The sequence below is a fragment of the Physcomitrium patens genome, chromosome 5 (assembly GCF_059467195.1).
Source record: "Physcomitrium patens ecotype Gransden chromosome 5, ASM5946719v1, whole genome shotgun sequence".
NCBI classification, from domain to species: Eukaryota; Viridiplantae; Streptophyta; class Bryopsida; order Funariales; family Funariaceae; genus Physcomitrium; species Physcomitrium patens.
In genome coordinates this window covers 11,150,361-11,173,711 of record NC_143414.1, presented here as the reverse complement: position 1 = coordinate 11,173,711, position 23,351 = coordinate 11,150,361, and the positions used below count along the sequence as shown (strand labels likewise).

The following is a 23,351-nucleotide window of genomic DNA, read 5'->3' as shown; positions in this document are numbered from 1 at the left end:
CATTGGCAAAGTTTACGTGCAATAATTTGATACATTCTTCCATTCAATAAACACCTTTCTTTGCCAATTAAAGTTATCATCTACGACTTGATACTTTTAACTTTTCAATAGTTGATAATGTTGTGATGGAAGATTTAACAAATTATTTGCGAGAGCTACATATAACAATCAAGGTGCAATTAAAAAGAATTCAAGAATAACAAAAAAATAATATAGATGCTTATTGTAAGGAACAACTATAATTCAATGTGGGTGATAAGATATGATTACTTTATCGCAATATCAAGACTACTTATCTTTATGACAAATTGAACTATTGTAGGCTTGGACCTTTTTCTATTAGTGAACATGTCAATCTTATTGCTTATCAATTATATCTATGAAAGTACATGAAGATTCACCCCATATTTCATGTGATTCTTTTTGAGCCATATAAGAAAGTGAATATCTTGGAAAGAAGACAAATGCCACTTCTTCCTATAGAAGTAGATAATAATCAAAAATTTGAAGTAGAAGAAGTCTTAAATTCAAGGCAACACTAAAATAGGTTAAAATATCTTATTCATTGGCATAGATATGATATTAGTGAACATATATGAGAGCCATCAAAGAATCTTATAAATATAGAAAAGAAAATTGAAGCTTTTTATTGATAACATCCATCAAAGCCAAAATGAAGAATAGCATATCTTTGCTATAAAAAAAACAAAATCCAAGGAAGATAACATTCTACCTTCTATTTTATTTTGTAGCTTTTATATATTTGTGATGCTAAAGAGATGGAAACTAATAATCAATAGATTCAATTTAAAAGCTTTTACTTGTTGACTTACTGAACAAAACATTGTGATTGTCACAATCTTCAAGACAACGTAATCAAGATGAAGATTGTCAAGAATAGCATATCTTTTTTTGAATAGATGGCAAGATACGACGTATTTGGAATCACAATCTTAGAAGAAACTTCCAATGTTTGGTGATTTTATTAGAGATAGGAACAACTCTTGATAGTGTTTTAAATATTTTATTTGAAAGAAGTTATAAAGGCCTCAACAATAATCAAATAACAAAGTAGTCTTTTATTGTGGAATAAAATACCATTAATAGTTAAAAGAACCTTTCAACCATCTTTAAAGAAAACAAAGATCAAAATATATGGTAGATATAGTTTACATCTTAGATTTCATCAATACATGATAACTGCACTTCGTGGAACTTATCCCTATAAAGAGGGGTAATATCACGAATATACATAAATATTTTAATAAATATCTATATGATTAAGTAAAAATAAGTAAAAATAAATAAAAATAGATTAATTTTATAATATCTTTTAGAGAAGCTTTTTAAAAGCTTCATAGATGTTGCTTTGACTTTACATATATTAGTAGTTGATTCGTAGGTTAGAAACTTGGTTAACAAGTTAACCATATATTGATAGCTTGCTAAAAAAGTTAACTATGTGGTGCACATATAAAAAACTTACCTTTTTAGTTAAGATACAAGTCTTGTAAAGTCAACACATTTTAGAGGTCTATAGGACATCACCATATAGCTCATAGTTAAGACTATATATGGAGGCAAGAGTGAAGCTTTTTTCATTCTTCTCAATGCCTTTTAGTCAGTCTTATTTCAAGTCTTTTTAGTCTTCTTGTTTTTCACAGTAACCATTCTAATTTAATATTATATCATCTTTGAGTGACTTTCTCATTCTTTTTAGTAATATAAGAGTTTATTGAAGATTTCTTTTTTCAAGATTCATGTCCTTGACAAGAGTCTACTTCCAAATAATATTTCATCTATGAATCCAACTTAATTAAGTTTTTTATAATATTAAAAATAATATAATTTTAAATAATATTTTATTTATTATAGAAATCTTCAAAATTTTAATTTTCTTCCATCAAACTTCTTAGGCATAATAATCTTTGTATCTTTTATACTTGTAATAGTAAGACTTTTTAGTTGTACTTCTAAGATTGACCTACTTGCTTCTTTCAACTATATAACTTCTTAGCATAGACATTTGACCTCATTGTTGGTTTCTTCTATAGATGCTAAAATAATATTTTCATAGTTTACAATGGTAATGTATGAAATTTTGGCTTTAAGAATATTAACAAGCTTATAAAGATTTATAATGGTTGCGGAGCTATTCTCACTTCTATTGAATGTAACATCTATATATTTTTTTCTTTTATTTGTATATATATATATATATATATATATATATATATATATATATATAAATAAATCTATAAATAAAATTAGAATAGAATAAATAACTTTTAATATCAAATAAAAATTTTTACAAAAAAAATAGTTTTATCTCATTAAGAAAAAAATCAATGTTAGAAAATAAAAAATATTAGTTTAAAATTGGATTATTTGCAACCTTTAAAACATACTAATAAGAGGTCAAAGAATCTAATTATTTTTTAAAAAAATAAGATAACAAATTAATACTCTAGTCAAATTGTCAAAGAGATAAATTTTAATCAAAATCTAAAGAAAAAATATGTTCTTGTGATATTAAAAGAAACAAAATAGACAAATTAAAGATAGATAAAAGATGGAAATTAAGATGGTTATTGCTAAATATACAAAGATTAGAGATTCTTGAATTAAGATAAAAACACATGAAAGGCCTTGACAAAAGTGAAAAAATCATCACTTTTTTTTCTTCATATATACTTTCTAACTAAAGAGCTACATGGCAATGTTTTATAGGTCATCTAGCAATGTCTAAGTTGCAAAATACATGACTAACTTATAAGTAAGTTTTCAACATCTACGCTACATGGTCAACTTGTACTACAAATGATCAATTTGTACAAGATGTGGTCAACATGTATAATATGTGGCTAACTTATCTACTAAATTTTTAACCTACAATCACTTACAAATACTTGAAAAGTCAAATTTTTATTTACATAACTTCTAAGAAGCTTCTCCATGTGATATTATCAAATTTTTTGACTTTTACTTACTTCTACTTAATTCCTTTTAACTTAGTAGTCAATATCCTCATGACATCTTCATATATATTAGCTACTAAGAAGGCCTTTAAGAAGCTTTTTAAAAACCACAAGACTTATGGCCTAAATAAGAAGTTATAGATTGCTTTCAAGAAGACTTTTTAAAAGTATGAAATTATGAAATAAGTTTCAATGGCCACATGACATCTCTATAGAAAACTCAAGATCTAATATATATATTTTAGAAATTTTGTTAAGATAAATATTATTTATCTAATATATTCTACATATTTTGCATATTTTTATTTATTTCTATTTACTTAAATAATAGATGCCTATAACAATTTATAGTGGTCAAGTTCATCTATCTAATACATAAATGACTTAATATAATTTATTCTATAAGCATTATAAAAGAATTCATGATAAAGCTCTAACTTCCTATTTTATAAGTTGTGAGAAGTATTTATTGTCTAATAATAAGACCTTATTCTATTGCACCTTATTAAGACTAAGTAATAATTATTAGATGTATTAATTTCAATTATGGTAAGTACTTGGAATATGTAAAATTAACAAAAAAAAATAGTTTAATTTAAAAAAATATAATTTATATAATTTATTATTGTAATTTTAAGTCAAAATGCAAAAATACTCAATTTTTTAAAATAGAGTTGAAAAAATGGTATAGTTGAAGACTTGAGCATTAATATTTTAATATATGTTATTATCTATAGTGATAATAAAAATTATATTATTTTAACAAATAATCTCGTTTTTTAAATTTAATAACTTAACATGTTTATTATTTATTACCATTTTATTTAGGACAAGATTTGAAACATTTTTTTAAAAATCTAGTAAGCTAGGTGTCCAGATAACTATCTTTATTATATATGTTCTCTATCTACTTGTTCATTCTCTTTGTCAAAAGAATTAAGATCTTCTACATATTATACAAATTCAAATACATATGGAAAGAAACATGATCACAAAAATCAAGTAGTATTAGAATTAGAGATGATGTAGAACTTCTATTGTCATCATCCTCAACTATTCATATTCAAAATTAGATTAAATGCACTACTGTGCACGAATGATAATTGTTGTACAAGTGATGCCATGATTATAGGATTGGTTGCTACCAATCATAAACCCTGAGTTTTGACATGTGATTGTTGTGACCACATGAGTTAAGCTGCTCTTGTCAACATAAATCCTGCCAGTACAGTGTATTCTTCTTCACTAGTTTCGTAGATTTGCTATGCTTAATGGGCATTAGAAATTTATTCTTGTTTCATCAAATCTCTCTTTCAGTTACCTTACAGTTGACCCAGTTCGAGGACCAATTGGAATGAATTTGATTGTAACATAACCTTCTCCACATGACTTGGATGTAACTTTCATTACGTATAGCGATTTTGAAGTACATTAATTTTTGGAATTGCATATTTCTAATTAGCCTAGTCTAATAACCAGAATACGAGCTTAAGTGTGACAAGATATACCTTACGTTGATTGCCACACTACACCGGACTTGATATATCCAAGCGGCTTTCTATCGTCTACAATTTAATGACTGATTCTTCAAGGATAGTCTGCAATAACGAGCTGGAGAGTACCATAATCGATGCAGCGTTATGCAGATCAACTACTGTAGCATTTCTATTCTAAAGAATCAGATTTTGATGGCGAAGACCGGGCAGTTCTTGGTGATAAACTGCAATTAAACGAAGATCATATTTAAGCACAGTTTTTTTTGCCATGAAGGAATACTACCGAATACCACATCGTTGAAAATGCATTACTATGAACTACATTAATACTATCTACTTTAGAATGATCGAATCACATTAGAGAACTAAAACAGACTCTGGGTACATACCTCCGTGACCAAGATTTTCCTGCTCCTTGTCCATTAGTGTCAGGGCTTGATGACCTCTTTGCAGCAGGGCTTCCAAGAGGAGAAGCGTTATGTTTGCAGCTACGCTTGTCACGCCCAGCAAGCCGGTCTCTGCAAAAGGCACGGAGTCTATTTTACGAGGAGAAACATTTTTAAGAGTGGAGCCCTCTCACCTTTATAAAATTACTATGTTGTGACAGATTTCTGTCCATGATGGAGTTATAGGAATGTCTTTGCTGTCCTCATTGACCATTGAAACATGGATCTTAAAAGTAAAGTATCAACAAGTTGCACACCAAGGGGAGCATGTGGTGAAAGGATGTTCCTACAGCCCTCTTTGTGCGATTTACTCAAAAACATTCCCACAAATATTAAAAGTGAGGTAAAGGTCAGTTTCATTGACATGAAACTTAAGATCACTGACCGTGAGGAGTGGCGTCTAGTCGGCGGCGAGCGTGATGGCGACACAGCTGTGAGACATCAGATGTATAAATTATCATCAACAGCTCCAAAATACCAATTCTTTTCAAGTGGAATTAGAACGCAACGTTCTTAATTCAGAAATCTATATAACTTTCTAGGGCTTATGTAAACATTATCAGTAACTTCAATGATTTCTGCTCTGAAACACAATATTTTCCAAGCAAAAGAAAGGGATTTTAACGTCAGGAGTTCATGTGTTCGTACATCTGAAGCGACGACCAGGGGATCGTCTCCGATACTTATCACTATTGAAGCCGCCACCTCGGTTCCCACCATGTCCGTGACTCAAACCTCGACCAGTTGGAGTGCTGCAATCTCGATTACTCAATTAGTAAGGAGTGTCATGATTACACTGCATGGTTTACTAAAAATATACTTCAGTAATGATAATCAGCATGTATGAAAAAGATTCTTGCTGATTATCTGAAGTTGCACCATTCTCAAGTATGTACATGGGAATTCTCAATGATGATTAAATCTCCTCACCTTGAACGCTCCTTCACTCGCATCTCGGAAGGTTTCTTTCGATTTTCTTCTGCAAACACAACAGTTATTTCGCGTCCAGCTATGAACTGTCGATCCATGTGATATTGAGCATCAGCCGCATCTGCAGGATCCAGGTACTGGATAAACCCGAAGCCACGGGGCTCTCTGCAAAAGAAACACTAGCACATTAGCAATGCTTAGAGGAGCATCTTTGATGGCGCCAAGAGTAAGTGAAAGGATCTTGAATGCCATGGCATGCATGTCTGCTTCGAGGAGAGTATTGAAGTAACCACAGGTTCAGGGAGTGCTGCGAGTTTCCACCTTGTAGAGCCAATTACGAAGTTATTCAGTTCAGAATTGTCGAGAGAACACATCCCGTTTCTCACATCTACCACCCACGATCATATATCGCCCAAATGAGCTGGTGTGACTTCCTAATGTGGTTTTCGCGTTGTAGTCATATTCTGAGGAAGCTAAGGTGTCGAAACGAAGAGGGAAGGACTTCCAGTGGGCAATGTTGAGTGGCCTGTTGAAGGTGGCCAAAAAAAGGTGCTGGTCCTCTCATTGGGCACTAAGGCAGTCCCCCATGTAGGAACAGAAAGAGAAGCCTTAGTTAGCATACCTCAACCAACCCTCGCACAGGTATATTCTTCTCAGTGGTACAACAATCATATTATCTTCAAAATTCTTGAATTAAAACCTCCATTCTTCTTCCTTCGACTGAAGGCCTTGCAATCTCTTGACAACCTGCTGTTGCCCCCTCTCTTGCTGTTGCCCCTCTCTTGCTGTCTTCCTAGGTGGACCACTTTGAGCTTTTGGGGCTTTCTTCAAAACTTTCCCAAGATCTAACATTCTTGAAGTGCAAAATAAGTTTGGTAAGAAAAAAAAATCAATATTCTGGCCACTTGACCTTCAGACACGGGACTCCATACTTGTGACCAACTTCCGAGGCTCTCCAAGAAAAGGTTGTTGGTCGTTGTTCAACACTCTCTACTACCTCTTTTTATAACAAGGCTTCCAAGACCTGTACCACACTGGTGCCACCCAATGGCATCCAAATACACAAGCAATTCAAGGACCCGTATGCATAACCTTCAAATTGGGACAACATGCAACTCTATTCGGCAATCCCAATTTATTCCCTCGTTCCCTGAGTACCTCACATGTTTCACCACTTGAAACATGTTAAGATTGATGTCAGATGCCATAACTTCCAGATTTCAGCACTATCTACCGCCGATATATTTAAACTCAACAGACTTAATTTCGATGCCGTTGATCAAAGTCATCAGCAGCTCTGAATTAAATGTTCTCTACTAGGCCGGAAATAGTTGTCGTCCAGTCGGGCTATAAGGTAGGTTTCGAGCGAGGATAATTTTCCATATACAAATAAGTATTGGCTTGAAAAAGCAGACATACCCACTGTAGTAGTCCTTTGGAAGGTACACGTCTTTGACAGGCCCAAATCTTTCAAATGGAATCCGCACATCCTCTGGCCTGCAATCAGTGAGATATCCTACATAAGTTCGCAAAACATTTTAAGAACTAGGATCAGCATCACTGATCGCATTCACAAAGTGGACAAAACCGGGACTGAAAAGATGGTTGATTCTTGCTGCTGCCCCGGTGTAATTGAAGGCGCAATACCCTAAGTTACCAATCCACAATACAAGCGAACTAATTCAGGGCGGGTACAAGGGTTTCTGGCTGGAGTGCAACTGCAACAGTCCCCTGCTAAACACAGACAGAAGAAAGAGCTCGAACGACACAAAATAAAGGACTACAGTTTTTAACATCTCCGACACCCATTGATCTCGAACATCGAGCGACCCATCAACAAGAGAACGTCTCGTACATTTCAAGTGTTTCCTCGACTACTTCTTGTCACTGCCGCAGAAATTTATTACCCTCTAAAATAATTTGATCTTGACGAAAGAAATATCTAACAAAGGCTGGTGAAATTGTGAATGTCATTTCTCATTTCTGATGGTAACTACTTCTGCAGCTATGACAAATCATTAGAAGTAATGATCTAATATACAGATTAAGAGGTTTGCTACCATGTTGAAATTTGCGGTGCACAAGAATGTGTAAGCTTACTCTCAGTGACTAAATGCAGCTTTCCTAAGACCTCTCTGACATGAAGTGCTTTCACCAGACATGCCCCTTAAACAGTCGAACGTGGTGAGTCGACCATAAATGCTGATTTCTAAGGATGGGTCCAATGAGGATGCCTGGAATCTCGAGCTATGTTCCGAACGAGAAGGCTGGTAGGAGCACTCGAATAACGGCCGCCAAGCTCCCTCCCCCTCCAGGACTTTCTTCTGATTCCTCCATCATCCGCGTCCCGACGACGACTCCTTCGGGTTGGACTTCGGCTTCTATCCCGCCGTGCTATCGGACTGTAGCTCCGGCTCCTGGTCCTTCCCATCCTCTACCTCCAAACGAATAGCCCACTATATTAACCGATTAATAGAATATACAAAGTCAAGAAGAGGCATATACCCCCAGCACAACACTTCAAGACATGAAAATTTGATAGGCTCCTAAAGCCAGATTTCAGACGTAAACTAACTCTAAATTAAGCAGTTACGAATGCGAACTTGGTTATGACGGTTTCTCTCTTTACCAGATCAGACCGATGGAACAAACCATCAACCAAGCATACAGCCAAACCGAATGAGGACAGCGGGTGGCCCGTTTCAGAGACACCTAACCTTTAACATTGGATGGACAATCGCACAGTTGCCTACATTTGCAGCAAGAGGTGACGATCGTGTAAATCAGTAACTGCCAAGAACTTCTCAGCGGACCGAGGCAGACATTGAGAAGGCAATACTAAATCCATGCACAGCGTGTGTGAATACGCGGACAAGGACCGTCCACAAGGTGCAGAAAAATTGTCTCGGGATATGAGAACACAATGAGCAACACCTTTACACACACAGCACACCAGGAGCAAAGCCAAGGATACAACCACGACGTCGCCTTAAAACAACCTCTTATACGTTTCTTGAAAGGTAAAGCTCTGGTACCAACTTCGAGTTAGCCAAGCTCCAACGGTGTCAAACCACGACAGCAATTAAACTCTCGAAAGTGACGCAACTGAGTAGCAACTGCGCTTCACGATGCAGCCACACAGCAAAGAATACCAAAACCTCTACACACATATAACGGAATAGGATCCTCTGTGCAAGGTACACAAACTGAAAAGCACGTGAACACACAGAGTGCGAATTGCTTCACACTGCTGACTGCTCCAGACCCAACTACTTGCAAAGAAGTGATCCCCGGTGATGGAGAGCGGGGAGGTTGGAGCATCAGAGATAGGAAGCGCGGTAGTTACAGAGTCTCCATGAGCGACGAGCTTTGAGGCGGTTCAAGGCCTTTGGACTCCCCTGAACATTCTGTTGGACGAGGCACAAGTGAAAGATTAACAGCCTTCGTCCATGCCCATTTTCTCGTTCGTCCATTCTTCTTTGTGTTTCCAATTCTCCTATCTTGAAATGCTTGGAATGCTTGCAATGTTTGTGCGACAAAGCAGTTGCTGGGCACGGAAGCTACCTTACTGGGTTGTACTCCGCTACTAACGAGCAACATTCGTGAATTCTATCGACTTTTGGGGTTTCAAAAGATGCGGGTCTCCTGCTAGTCCTGTTGAAGATAGGAATTCTAGCCATAGATCAATAAAACAACCAGCAACGTCACAATAGCGCATCAAAATTACACACAGAAAGAGGAAAAGAATGCGGTGGTAAACTGGTCTCTGCCAAGCTCATGGTCTCAGGAAACCGAAGATCCTTTGGAAGCGTTCACCAGTAACTTGCTTAAACATCGACGTGTTGGTTTACAAAGAATCCGGAGAAGGTCCGACTGCTCATGCAACTCTCACCTTGACCTGTAATCTAAAATTCTACCTAAAGCACGTAAGAAGCTCTGCAAAATAACGGAGAGGCCATCTACCAGCTGAAACTATTAAGCCACAACACCTGCTCCAGAACATTCTCTTCCTCAAAAGGCCCTTGTGTCCCCGCAAAAAGCAAAGCGCTGTTTGAAACTGGTAGCCCTTACTGGTAGGCTTGTCTTTCTCCAGCCATACCAGAGACCGAATTTGTAATACCGCGGCAACTTGGCGGCATGCTTCCCTGCGGATACAAGGACTGCACGGTGGATCTATTACAATGCTCTTCTTCAATTGCATAATGGATTGTTCTCAGGTAGGTCGATGGAGAACTGTGCTTGAAGAGCTTCTAAAATATCATCAACAGATTTCCTGCCAAAGTTAGGTATGCTCAGCAAGTCGTCTTGTGTGTAGTCCAGCAGATCCGACACAGTATTGATGTTAGCTCGTTTAAGGGAGTTGTAGGCTTTAGAAGGAATTCGCAGCTGATCAACATAAACATGTCTAAGATCGACCTCCTTCGCACTCATCTCGGCTGACGAGTTAAACTGAGACATGGTGAACGACTTGTGCATCTTCGTAGCAGAGTTAGTAACTTCTTTCTTTTTAGGATGCAAGAAGGGAAGAAATAAATCTATCAGGCAACGAGCAGCTTCGTGAAGAGCTTCCTCCGGAGTTATACTGCCATTTGTCCATATCTCAAGAAATAAGATTTCTTGCGTTACGTCAGGTTCACTCTCGTAAGAATGAACACTATAGTTCGCATTACGAACCGGCATGAACACAGAATCTATGTAAAAGCGTCCGTCCCCAGACTTGGTATGATCACCCATGCGGTAACCACAGCCCTTCTCAACATCCAACTCAATGTCTAAAGAAACTTCTTTAGTCAGGTAAGCGATGTGCTGAGTTGGATCGGTTACCTCGAGAGAGGGAGGCAAAACAATATCCCCAGCAGTCACAGGCCCTGGCCCAATTGCAGAGATGATTGCTTTCTGAGGCTCATCAGAGTCACTGCGGATCACAAGCTCTTTCAAGTTTACCAATATGTCCATCGGTGTTTCTTCGACGCCTTTCATCGCAGCATACTCGCTCTTCACGTTTTTGAAAGTTGCGCAAGAGACAGCTGCGCCCTCCACTTCTCCTAACAATGCCTTTTGCATTGATACTCCAACAGTGTTCGCTTGACCAGACCTAAATGGGGATACAGCAAATCGACCGTAATGAAGACGCTCACCTTCCACTTGCGTCTCAACACACTTCCATTGTAGCGCACTTTGCGCATTACTTTTAAGAGTTTCATCTCTAGTAATTGCAGTGGAATTCTCTGCTCGATAAGCTTTTGTCCAAGCTAGTACGTCCTAAAATCACAAGAAATAAGCATGGAGTCAACTGATTAGCATTTTCATTCCAAGCGATACACTATACCTACAAATTGTCGGCCAAAGCATACACAACGTTTCTATCATAAAGGATGCATAAAAATACGAGACCATTTGGTAGCTCCTAAACTGATTCCTGTAATTTGGGATGCCCAAAGAGAATTCCTTAGAGGCGCAAAGATAACACTCTCTACCTCGTCGACAGGAGCATCCGCTGTCGTAGAATTCGAACCTTCTATAGCAGAGACCACTCTAGTTGGCACCAGTCTCAATCCTCTCACCCTCTTCTTTCTCGCTTGCACCTGCAAATTCACCAACCCCAATCTATCCACACTCTCGGTAAACCCTGACCTGCTCTTCAAATCCCTTGCGGAAAACGCGTCACTCTTCTTCGCGCTCTTCCCCAGCTCTGAGATGGACGCTCTGACGACCCTCACAGCATCTGCCATAGCCTGAGCGCTCATGACTGCTGCCATGGCTTATTGCCACCAGGAAACGAACCCACAACCAACTCGAGACGATTCTCCCAATGCTTCCAGCCCCAAACGTGGCTTCCAAAATCCGGCCTCGAGGGGTAGGGGATTGAGCTGAATGCGCAAAATCCCGCTACGACATGAATCTCCCCCAGCGCTGAGCAACTCTGCTTGCGAAGGCACATCAGGGCTAAAACCCTCAACCCTATCCAGAAAGTCTCTCGACGAGAGAGATGATGGATGAAGTATCATTTCTCCATCCTTCGTTACTTTATTCATCCAAAAGAAGTGATGACTGGTTCCTTTTTGGGTTCGGTATCCACAAAGAGCATCAGTGTTTCATATCCCTTAGTGTAGGCATCCATTCACATGTGAGGCTTATGGTTCAAAATATTTAGGTCTTTCATTTCTGTAAGTTTCTTGGACCTCACAATCCTTTAAATTTTTCTTTTTAGAAAATTTTGACATGCATTAAGCTTTACATTGTATGTTTTGTTAACATAATTTGTTATAGATTATAGAGAAAATATCATATATATATATATATATATATATATATTTCTTGAATATGCTCAAATATTAAGAATATCCCTATATTCTTGATAATAGCAAATGTATCCTTAAATATGATAAGATATCACCAATTTGACAAAGGTATAAGAATTTTCATGGATTCTATTAATTTTTTTATTTTTTTTTATCTTCATATAGGATCTAAACCACATGTCTTTATGACACTTGTAGGCCAATTGGTTCATAATTCAATCTAGTCACCTACTACTTAGAAAGATCAACTTCAATGACAAGATGGAGATTAATGAATAAAGCTAATAAATATTTCTTTTTGTTAAAACTATAATGCTTGAAAAGATCACAGTTGAATTACATTGTCTTAGAGTCATTTTAAGAAAATATATAAAAAGAGACTTGAAAAATATTTTTTTTCAAATATATTTATATATATATATATATATATATATATATATATATATATATATAATTTCATATTAATTTCATAATATCTTCTAAAAAAGCTTCTTAGAAGCTTGTTAGACATTTTTTTGACTATACATGTGTTTGTAGTTGATTGGTAGGTTAGAAACTTGGTCAACAAGCTATCCATGTACTACATATATTAATAGCTTGCAGAACAAGCTAACTATGTGGCGACCATATAGAAAACTTACCTTATAAGTCAAGATATATATCATACAAAGACAACACATTTTTGGAAGTCCTATAGAATGTTGCCACATAGATTTTAAATAGATAGTATATATAGAAGCAAAAATGAAGCCTTCTTCACTCTTGTCAAGTCCTTTCTTGCTTCTAGTTTAGATTCAAGAGTTTCTAGTTTTTTTGTCTTTTGGCAATAATCATTCCAGTTTCCTTTTAATATATATATTTCTTTATTTATATTTTGTTATACTTATTTATTTACTTTCATCAAGTTCTTGTCCCTGATAGATTGACAAGAGTACACTTATAATATCAAAGCTTTGTCTTTTTTTGATTAAAAGTAGATTATCCATTTCTCTTGATAAGACATAAGCATATTAAAAGTTGTGGATTACCCTCTTTTAAACTAATATTATTCTTAGTATCTTCTTTGATGTCTAATCTTCTCTTCTACAGACCTTGAGCAAAATTAGATATTTTTTTTTCTAAGTATTATCATAATAGAGCTTATTGAAATGAAAAGTGCAATGGCACAAATGCAAAAGCAATTGAGTGAGTTAATGATTGCAATGCATCAACTCAGTTTATCACCACAAAAAGTAACAAGAATGGCAAGAAATAAAGATATAGATATGATGGGAGGTGCTTCAATATCTGTACCAAATCATGTCCCTTCTCTTACAATAGAACATCTTTCCAGTATAAAAAAACTAAGAATTACCCTAATTGAGAAGTTTGATGGCATAAGATCCAAGTTTCAAGGATTTATCAATCAAATACAACTTGTGATTGAACTTCAACTCTCAAGTTATCCAACTCTAGGATTACAAGTTAGATTCATTGGTATACTTCTTTCAAGTTCAGCATTATGATTTTCATCTTTTCTTGAATGACAAGATCTAATATTGAATAATTTGGAGGCTTTTTGGCAAAGTTTTGATCCATGTATGAAGAATATGATGCAACTTGTGTTGCAACCAACAAGATCTATATTTTGAGACAAGACAATCAATTTGTAATATTACATGGTTTATAATTTTAATAACTTGCAATTAATATGAAGTGAGATAATGTTGTTCTTATTAGCCAATTTTTCTATGGATTATAATATGAGGTAAAGAAATTAATGCTCAACTTACTTGATCCTTAAAAATTAATTCAAGCAATTGATTTGCTATAAAGTGTGACAATTGACTTTTTGAAATTTAATTTGAGAGTTGGAGAAGTGCGCCTCAATATTACTATAATTCATTGGTAACACCAACGCATCTTAAATACATATATTCAAAAGTAGAAGATATGTAAATTCATGTAGTACGTTTCAAACATCTTACTAAACATGAAAAGACTTGTTGTTGTTATAAAGGATTGTACTTATATTATGAAGAATCTAAGCACACTATTCAACATTGTCCAAAAAAGCCACGCAATTATAAAATAAGGAGTATGAATATCAAAGAAGATAATATATTAGAAAATAAGTTTATCCAGCTAGAATAGGGATCGTGCGGATGAAACCTTGTACAATACCTAATAAAAGTCCTATTCTCTCTTCAAAATCCTCTCCTTCTTTTATATTAAATATTATTTTAAGACCTAAATATTAAAAAGCCTCTACTTTGTTAAATTCAGAAGCCTTAGCATGTTTCTTAAATGAAAAATTTGCTAAAAAACTTACCATATCTTAAATGAAGAAAACTAAATATGTTCATGTAGAAATCAAAGATGGTCGTCTATTGTCTTCTAGAGGTGTTAATCACAAAATTCTTCCCATAGAAGTAATAATTAATGGTCATAATAGCTTTGTGGTATTTAATATTATTAAATCTCCTTCTAATCTAATCATTTTAAGCTTATTATGGTTAGTAAAATACAACCCTTCAGTAGATTGGATTTCTTGTACTCTCAATTTTTCTAAAAATATAACTAAGAATGTAATTAATCAAGTAAAAAATTACAAGGCTAGTATAATTAAACTTGTGTTTGTAGGTGTAAGAACTTTCTTGAATGTTCTAAAAGAAGGATCACCTTGTGTCATTTATGCCACATCCATTTCTAATAATACAAAGATTTCAAATAGCATTCCAAGCCAACATCAAAAATTTCAACATATATTTAAAAAAAAGAATGTAGATACTCTTCCAAAATATCATCTCTATGACTACTCAATTGACCTTTAAGAAAGAGTACAACCACCATTTGAACCAATCTATAATTTATCACAAAATGAATTGGTTGAATTCAACGAATATATTAAAGAAAATCTAGCTAACACTTCATATGCCATTTCAAATCTCCAGTAAGAATTCTAATTTTATTTGTAAAGAAAAAAGATGGATCATTAAGGATATGTGTTGATTATCAAGGACTCAATGTCACAGACACAAAAATACAGACTTGAGATCTAACAAGAAGTTCAAGAAGAACTGGCAAGAACTAGATTAATCAGATGAATACAAGAACAACACCAAAGAGGTGAGCTAGAGCTCCAAGAGATGTGTTGTCGAGACTGAAGAACTCTTCAGCCTTGATTCCAATATATACTCCTATTTAGGAAGCTTTTCAAGCAACTTCTACCAACTAGGAAGCTTCTAGAAGGTTCCAGAGACTTACTTCTAGAAGGTTCTAGAAACTTATCTCTAGAAGGTTCTAAGGACTATGTCCCTAACATCTTCTACTAACTAAGAAGCTTCTAGAAGGTTCCAGAGACTTGCTTCTAGAAGGTTCTAGAAGCTTGTCTCTAGAAGGTTCTAAGGACTATGTCCCTAACATCACCCCCTCCTTTAGCTTCGAGGTCTCTGAGAAGCAATGTTATTGTCAATCAGTACCAACTGAAAAAAATGAAGATCTGTCGTATAACGTCTGCTATGAACTCCAACTGTTGTTCACGAGGTAAGTGGTTTATAGGCCCTTGAAGCCAATGGTAGTGGCCCACTCTTTCAATTTCTGACCAAGCATGAACTTCCGTGTCTTCATTGTGAAATTGTCCTGCAAATATGCCTTTTGGTTGACCATCGTAAGCAGGCTCGGACTCAAATACAATCACCAGTGATCGATTACTTGGTATCCTCCGTCGTCGTCATGGTGCAGGTGGTTCTTCATCTCGGGGTCACCTTCGTGAGCTAGTTCGTTGAGATAATCTGACTGGCATAGTATGTATCTCTTGGCTATCCATATCAGAAGACCAAACTATGGCTACTGAAAAAATTCTATTTTATCTTGGAGAAAATAACTACATCAACTACGAATTTTGGTGGTGCTCTCCCCTTTTCTTATATTCTTGGGTGAGCAAGCTTCAGAAAGAAGCTATCGTCGAACCGACTTAGGTTTATGAGGATGTTGTTGATGAAACTCTTGTACCTTTTGCGGCGCATTGGCGAGATTTTTAGCTAGCTCCCACGTTCGCTCATTAATGTCGTAGCCGCACCACTGAACAAGATACTCCAACTTGCCCCACCTTCGCTATGAACCCAGTACCTTTTCAACCTCGTATTCCTCGTGGTTCTCAATCTCAATACTAGGTGGCGGACATTACACTCTTCTAGGAAAAGACGACTCTCGATAAGGCTCCAACAGAGAAACATGAAAGACTGGATGTACCTTCATAGAAGCCGATAATTCCAGACGGTACGCCATTGGATTGATTTGCTTCTGGATGATAAATGGTCCCAATCTTTGATAGTCCAACTTATCACATGGTCGCTTGGTCTTGATATTCCATCGAAGAAGCCATGCTTTATCTCCAATTTTGAAAGTAGGTGCTTGATTCCAAAATCTATCTACAGACGCCTTGTAGGATTCTTGAGCGGATTGTAATTGAAGCTTCAACGTATTTTGAAGCTTTGATAGTTGTTTTGCAAATCCTTCAGCTGCTGGATTGTTATTTGTTGATGGACTCAATAAATCAAGCTTCGGATGATACCCATAGTTGGAAAAGAATAGTGTGTATTGAGTCGACGCATGGAGGGTGTTATTATATGTAAACTCGGCTAGCGACAGATATGTGGTCCAATTATCTTGCTGATAGTTGATGCTGCATTGTAAGTATTGTTCCAAGACTTGGTTCACCCGTTCCGTTTGGCCGTCAGTTTGAGGATGAAAAGCCGAAGAAAGCTTGATATCCACCTTAAGTATCTCAAAGAGAGATCTCCAAAACTTTGATACGAACTGGGTTCCTCGATCTGATATGATATCATCTGGTAGTCCATGATAACGATACACATTATCGAGAAAGAATCTTGCTGTAACTTCACTGGACGATGTTTTATTGCAAGGGACAAAGTGCGCCATTTTTGTAAGCCGATCTACCACGACAAAGATGCTGTCAAATGAGTTCGATGATGGCAGGTCCGTGATGAAGTCCATGGAAATTGAAGACCATGATCGACGTGGAATCGACAATGGCTGTAGGAGTCTATATGGGCGATGTCGAGGATTCTTGGATCTTGAACAGATGTCGTAGGAGAGGACAAAATCTTTCACATCCTTCCACATTTGGGGCCACCAAAAATCTCGAGAAATAAGCTCCAAGGTCTTGTTGAATCCAAAATGTCTCGCAGTTGGAAAATCGTGGCGAGATTGAAGAACTCGGAGTCGTGCTGGTCCTTTTGGGATATATAACCGCTCCTCAAAGTATAAAAGATCTCCCTCCACCTTGAACTTGTCGTCATTGGCACGCTGCTTAATATCAATGGCTACTGAATTTTCAATGGTCACGGCACGTACCTGATTCAGGAAGTCAGCATCAATTGGCAAAATAGTAGCGCAAAGCTAAAATTGCTCTGGCTTCAATAATGTCGTGCATTGTTGATCAAATGCTACTTCTCCAGCCTTTGGTACAAGATACGATCTCTTCGATAAGGCATCAGATAGGCCTTGCTGCTTTCCAGGTCGATAAGTGATAACAAAATCGAACCTAGATAGTAACATACTCCACCGAGCTTAACGTCGATTTAGAACTCGAGCCGATATAAAATACTCCAAATTCTTATGATCTGTATATACAGTCACTAGATGTGCAGCTCCTTCAAGAAAGTGACACCATTCTTGGAAAGAATCCACTATAGCAAGAAGTTCCTTATCGTGGATCTCATAAGTGATTTCAGCAGCAAAGAACTTTCGAGAATAGAATGCAACCGGATGGAGCTTCTTGTCTTCTCCCATTTATGCAAGTACAGCTCCTAAAGCAAAATCCAAAGCATCAGTTTCTAAATAAAAGGCCTTTGTAAAGTCTGGATGTACCAAGTTTGGAGCTGTAGTAAATGCGGTCTTCAGGCCTTGAAACGCCTTCTCTGCTAGAGGTCCCCATTCCAGCTTATCCCTGCATGTCAACCGAGTGAGAGGAGTAGCAACTTGAGAGTAATTTTTGATAAAGATTCGATAGAAGTTAGCAAAACGAAGAAAATATTGTACGTCTCTAACCGTCTTCAGAACCTCCCAAGACACGATTGCTTCCACCTTCTTGGGGTCCATCTTCAAGCCTTCCGTAGTCGCAACAAATTCCAAAAACTCCATCTCTATTTAGTGAAATAAACACTTCTCCAACTTGGCATATAGTCCTCGCTCACGTAGTTTCTCCAAGACCAAACGAACGTGTTTTTCATGCTCTTCTTCATTTTTGGAGAATATCAAAATATCATCCAAATAGATGATAACAAAATCATCAAGGTGCTCTCGAAAAATGTCATTCATCATATTTTGAAAGACCGTTGGAGCATTGATAAGACCAAAGGGCATGATATTATACTCAAAATGGCCATACCTTGTACGAAACGCTGTCTTCCACTTATTTCCTTCCTTGATTCGTACGAGGTTGTAAGCTCCCCTTAGATCAATTTTTGTAAAGATCCTTGCACGTCCAAGTTGTTCTAAAAGACCAAAAATCAAGGATAATGGATAACGATTCTTTTTTATTATCTTGTTGAGGCCTCGATAGTCCACTCACATCCGTAATGAGCCATCTTTCTTTTTCACAAATAAGATGGGTGCTCCAGTTGACGATTTTGAATGACGGATGAAGTTCTTGGCTAGATTCTCGTCGATGTACTTCCGCAACTCCGCCAATTCCGTCTGCGATAGATTGTAGATTGGACCAAAAGGCGGTTGTGCTCCTTCCTACAAGTCTATGGCGAAATCATATGGTCTGTGTTCCAGTAGCATGTCGGCATTTTTCTTCTGAAATACGTCTTTAAAATCCTTATATTGCTCCGGTATACTTGCTGTCGAGATCTTCACCTCGGTAGTTGGAGTCGCATAAATGAGAAACGGTGTGCCTTCTTTGGACGATCTTATAAAAGCTCTTGCTCCAATAAATAAGGATTTCTATATTCGGGGTTTTCTATTAGGCTTGCTTTTGGGTGGTTTTGTGGGAAAGGTTATCTTTTGCAACTTCCAATCTATGGATGGGTTATGCTTTTCCAACCAAGAAAGACCAAGAATAATAGGATTTGATGGAGTTCTAATAATATTGAAAATAATATGACTATTATGGCCCTTAAACATCACTTCTATAGGTTCTGATTCATGGGTGACACTATCAGACAATAAAGGTCGTCCATCTATGACCTCAACGTGAATAGGTTTGGATTTTTGTACTAAAGGGATCTTATGACGCTTCGCAACTTCTTCGTCTAAGAAACAAGCAGATGCTCTTGAATCTAATAATGCTAAAGTTCTCAGTTTCTGAAGGCCAATAAGCAAAGGGATTGTAAAACAAAGGGTAGGTTGAGCGGAAAGAAAGGAACTTGGTTGTTGTTGCGATATTTCACTGTCCAACCGCACGGTTCCTATTGTGGCTGGGCATCCTCGTTTTCCTGAATAAACATGCCCCTAGTCTTGATAATACATCGATTTTGCTTCTTGGGACAGTTTCCAACTTTGTGGCCTTCTTCACCGCAATACAAGCATAGACCTTCTTCCATACGCCGCTTTTTTTCTTCTAGAGTAAGAGATTTGACACGTACCGCATCAATTTGCATGTCTTCTACCTCTGAATGTGAATTCATGCTGCTTGCCGACATAGTTGGGATGTGACGAACCGTATGTTGTCTTGAACGTTGGTCTTCGCGACGTTGGAATAGGCGGTTATCGCACTTCACAGCTTGGCTAATAGCTTTGTTGAGCGTTTGCGGATGAGGAAGAGTTAACAGCAAATCTTTCACATCGTCCCTTAAACCCCAATAGAATTGACTCATCAATGCTTCTTCGTCCCAATTGATGTCGCATGCTAATTGCCTGAAGTCCGATGCATAGATTGATGTAGAACGCATCCCTTGTCGTAGTGACCGGATCTTTGTTGTAGCCCATCGAACCTTGTCGTGTTCACCAAATGCTTCCGCAAACGCTTCCAAAAAGGTTTCAAAGTTTTTTAGTATGGACGATCGTTTCACAAACAAAGGAGCAAACCATGATAGAGCTTGTCTTGTAAGTTAGGTTCCAATAAGCCCAACACGTGACTCCTCCGTTGGATAGCGTTCGGGCTGTAAAACTGTTATCAACCTGATTTAGTTGGTGAATCCTCAAAACTTGGAACGCGTAACATCGAACTTGTCCGGAAGGCTAACTTGGGGCTCCTTATGTTGTAGAACCAGTGGTGCTTGTCGAACCTGAGGCAAAGTTGCTTCTCCAAGTACAGAAATTTGAGGTTGGTGCAACTTAGATTATGCCATCCCAGATGCTCCATCATTATGAAGCCTTGCCATAACTCCTTCAATCTCTGCAGTTCTTTGCGATAACATAGCGAGGGCATTCATGATAGCATCTAACTTGGACTCTGAACTTTTCGTCATACTAATGTTTTGGCTCCCGGCCATTCTAAGAGAAGGACAGAAATGACTCTACAAGAAGACAATATTGGTTTAGAGGAGGGTACTCCGCAACCTCTAAAATGCCTTAAAAGCTTCAAGAAAAGGGATAATCCACTCTTTTCAAGAAGAATAAGACTCCAATATTGTAACAAAAGAAGTATCAATTTAGAGGAGGATAATCCGCAACCTCTAAAATGCTAGTACACTTCCAAGCAGAGGGGTAATCCACACTCTAACAAAGAAGAAACTAGCTTTGATATCTGAGGTGAGTGAAGTCTCGACAAACTATCACGGACACAGAAATACAGACTTGAGATCTAACAAGAAGTTCAAGAAGAACTGGCAAGAACTAGATTAATCAGATGAATACAAGAACAACACCAGAGAGGTGAGCTAGAGCTCCAAGAGATGTATTGTCGAGACTGAAGAACTCTTTAGCCTTGATTCCAATATATACTCCTATTTAGGAAGCTTTTCAAGCAACTTCTACTAACTAGGAAGCTTCTAGAAGGTTCCAGAGACTTACTTCTAGAAGGTTCTAGAAACTTATCTCTAGAAGGTTCTAAAAACTTATCTCTAGAAGGTTCTAAGGACTATGTCCCTAACATCTTCTACTAACTAAGAAGCTTCTAGAAGGTTCCAGAGACTTGCTTCTAGAAGGTTCTAGAAGCTTGTCTCTAGAAGGTTCTAGAAACTTGTTTCTACAAGGTTCTAAGGACTATATCCTTAACACTCAATAAGATTACTATCAAGAAGAGATATCCACTACCTTTAATATTTGGACTTTTTGATCAGTTGAATTAAGCTAAAATCAATAAAAAAAAAAATAGATCTACAAGGAGTATACATTCTAGTATGCATCAAAGAAAGAGATAAATAGAAGAATGCATTTTAAACCAAGTACAAATATTATGAATATAATGTCATGCCTTTTAGACTTACAAATGCACCAACAGCTTATGAATGATGTTTTTGAAGAATTTTTGGATGATTTTGTGGTCTATTATTTAGACATATCTATATTATTTAATATTAATATATTCTAAAAATAAAAATATAATATAAATTTTATATTTATTATATATCACAAAAATTAAGAGATGTGGGATTCTATATTAAGATAGAAAAGTGTATATTCTATACTACTCAAGTTGATTTCTTAGATTACGTTATTTCAAATAATAGACTTATGATAGATCTTAAGAAAGTTCAAATTATTATAGATTGGAAGATTTCAAAAATGGTATGAGATGTCCAATGTTTTTTAGGATTTGCCAACTACTATTAGATTTTCATTAAGGACTTTTTTCAAGTTGCAGCTCTACTTACATATTTGACTTGTAAAGGCAAACTTCAATGGAATCAAGAAACAGAAGCAACATTTGAAGCTTTAAAGATAACCTTTCTTTCTACACCAATCTTGTATTGTGTTGACTTCTTCAAGACATTCTTTATGAAAATAAACACATCAGACTTTGCTTTGGATGCTATATTATCACAAATGGGAATAGATGATAAAATTCACCTAGTAGCTTTTCATTCATAGAAATTTTTAGCAGTCAAGATTAATTATAAGATATACGATAAAGAATTTTTTGTAATTGTGGCTTCTTTTCAAAAATGGCATCATTATCTAGAAGGCACATCCAATCTAGTCACTATATATACGGATCACAAAAACTTCAAGTATTTCATGTCAACACGTATTTTGAATTGTTACCAGGCTTGTTAGAATATGTCTACGTCAATATTCAAGTTCAATATGACATATCGGCCAAAAAAACAACAAGGTTTGTTTGATGCCCTTTTTAGATGTTTTTATCTTACACCTAAAGAAAGAGATGCACCTTTTGATCAACAAAGGATAATTTTATTTAAGCCAAAATAATTTCATCTTTGAATAGTAAAATCAATATTAACTATTGATTCAACTTATCTCAAACAAATTCAAATAAATATGTCTTTTGATCTTCTTATTCATGATATCAAGGATATTTCTTCTAAGTCTTGTGATACTTTAAAGTTTTAATTCAAGAATAACTTACTTTATTTTCAAAGATGTCTATATGTTCCAAAAAGAGAAGCACGTTTACGTATTTTTTAAGCACATCACAACTTTTTAGCGACAAGATATTTTTGATACAATAAGACTTTGGAGCTAATATCGAGAGATTTTTGGTGGCCGCAAATGTAGAAGGCTATAAAAGACTTTGTTCAATCATATGACATTTGTTCAAAGTCAAAAACTCCTAGTTATCAATCTTATAAACTTCTTTAACCATTACCTATTCTTGAACAACTATGGTCTTCTATTTCTATAGATTTTAGTACAAATCTTCTAATCTTAGGCTTGTATAATTCTATATTTGTGATAATAGATCATTTTATAAAATTCGCACATTTTGTACCATACACAAAATCTATCACAAGTGAAGAAACTACCAAGCTTTTTTTTAACAATATCTATCGGTATCATGGATTACCGAAAGATATTATATTGGATAAAGGGACTCAATTTGTATTAAGATTTTAGAAAACTCTTTTTAAGATTTTAAAGATAGACTTAAAGATTTTTTTGGCCTTTCATCCTCAAATTGATGGACAAACAGAGTGCATAAACTAACTTTTGAAGCAATACTCAAGGTTTGCCATGAATTATCAATAAGATGATTAAAGAACCTTCTTGTAATTACTAGAGTTTGCTTATAATAATACAATGCATTCTTCTATGCAACAAACATCTTTCTTTGCCAATTATGAT

At 36.2% G+C, this 23,351-nt stretch overlaps 2 protein-coding genes across 8 annotated transcripts; both read right to left on the bottom strand.

The window, feature by feature from the left end:
• Positions 1-4,337: 4,337 nt before the first annotated feature.
• LOC112282877 (serine/arginine-rich SC35-like splicing factor SCL30A) lies at positions 4,338-9,190 on the bottom strand. Of its 7 annotated transcripts, none has more exons than XM_024521007.3 (8): positions 8,785-9,190; positions 8,085-8,284; positions 7,270-7,347; positions 5,851-6,015; positions 5,569-5,672; positions 5,306-5,351; positions 4,864-4,992; positions 4,338-4,698 (listed from the first exon to the last, which is right to left on the bottom strand). In XM_024521007.3, exons 2-8 carry the CDS (start codon positions 8,279-8,281, stop codon positions 4,644-4,646), a joined length of 774 nt encoding a protein of 257 aa, XP_024376775.1. In that variant the 5' UTR covers positions 8,282-8,284; positions 8,785-9,190; the 3' UTR covers positions 4,338-4,643. The 7 variants fall into 7 exon arrangements, with proteins under 7 accessions (XP_024376775.1, XP_024376774.1, XP_073390485.1 ...); XM_024521006.3 differs by having other exon boundaries at positions 8,850-9,190; XM_073534384.2 differs by having other exon boundaries at positions 8,085-8,306; positions 8,886-9,190.
• Positions 9,191-9,648: 458 nt separating this feature from the next.
• On the bottom strand, positions 9,649-11,771 carry LOC112282876 (DNA-directed RNA polymerase subunit alpha, chloroplastic). The gene is made up of 2 exons (NM_001426579.1): positions 11,328-11,771; positions 9,649-11,112 (listed from the first exon to the last, which is right to left on the bottom strand). The coding sequence occupies exons 1-2, from the start codon at positions 11,607-11,609 to the stop codon at positions 10,042-10,044; spliced, it is 1,353 nt and encodes a 450-aa protein (NP_001413508.1). The 5' UTR covers positions 11,610-11,771; the 3' UTR covers positions 9,649-10,041.
• Positions 11,772-23,351: the final 11,580 nt, after the last annotated feature.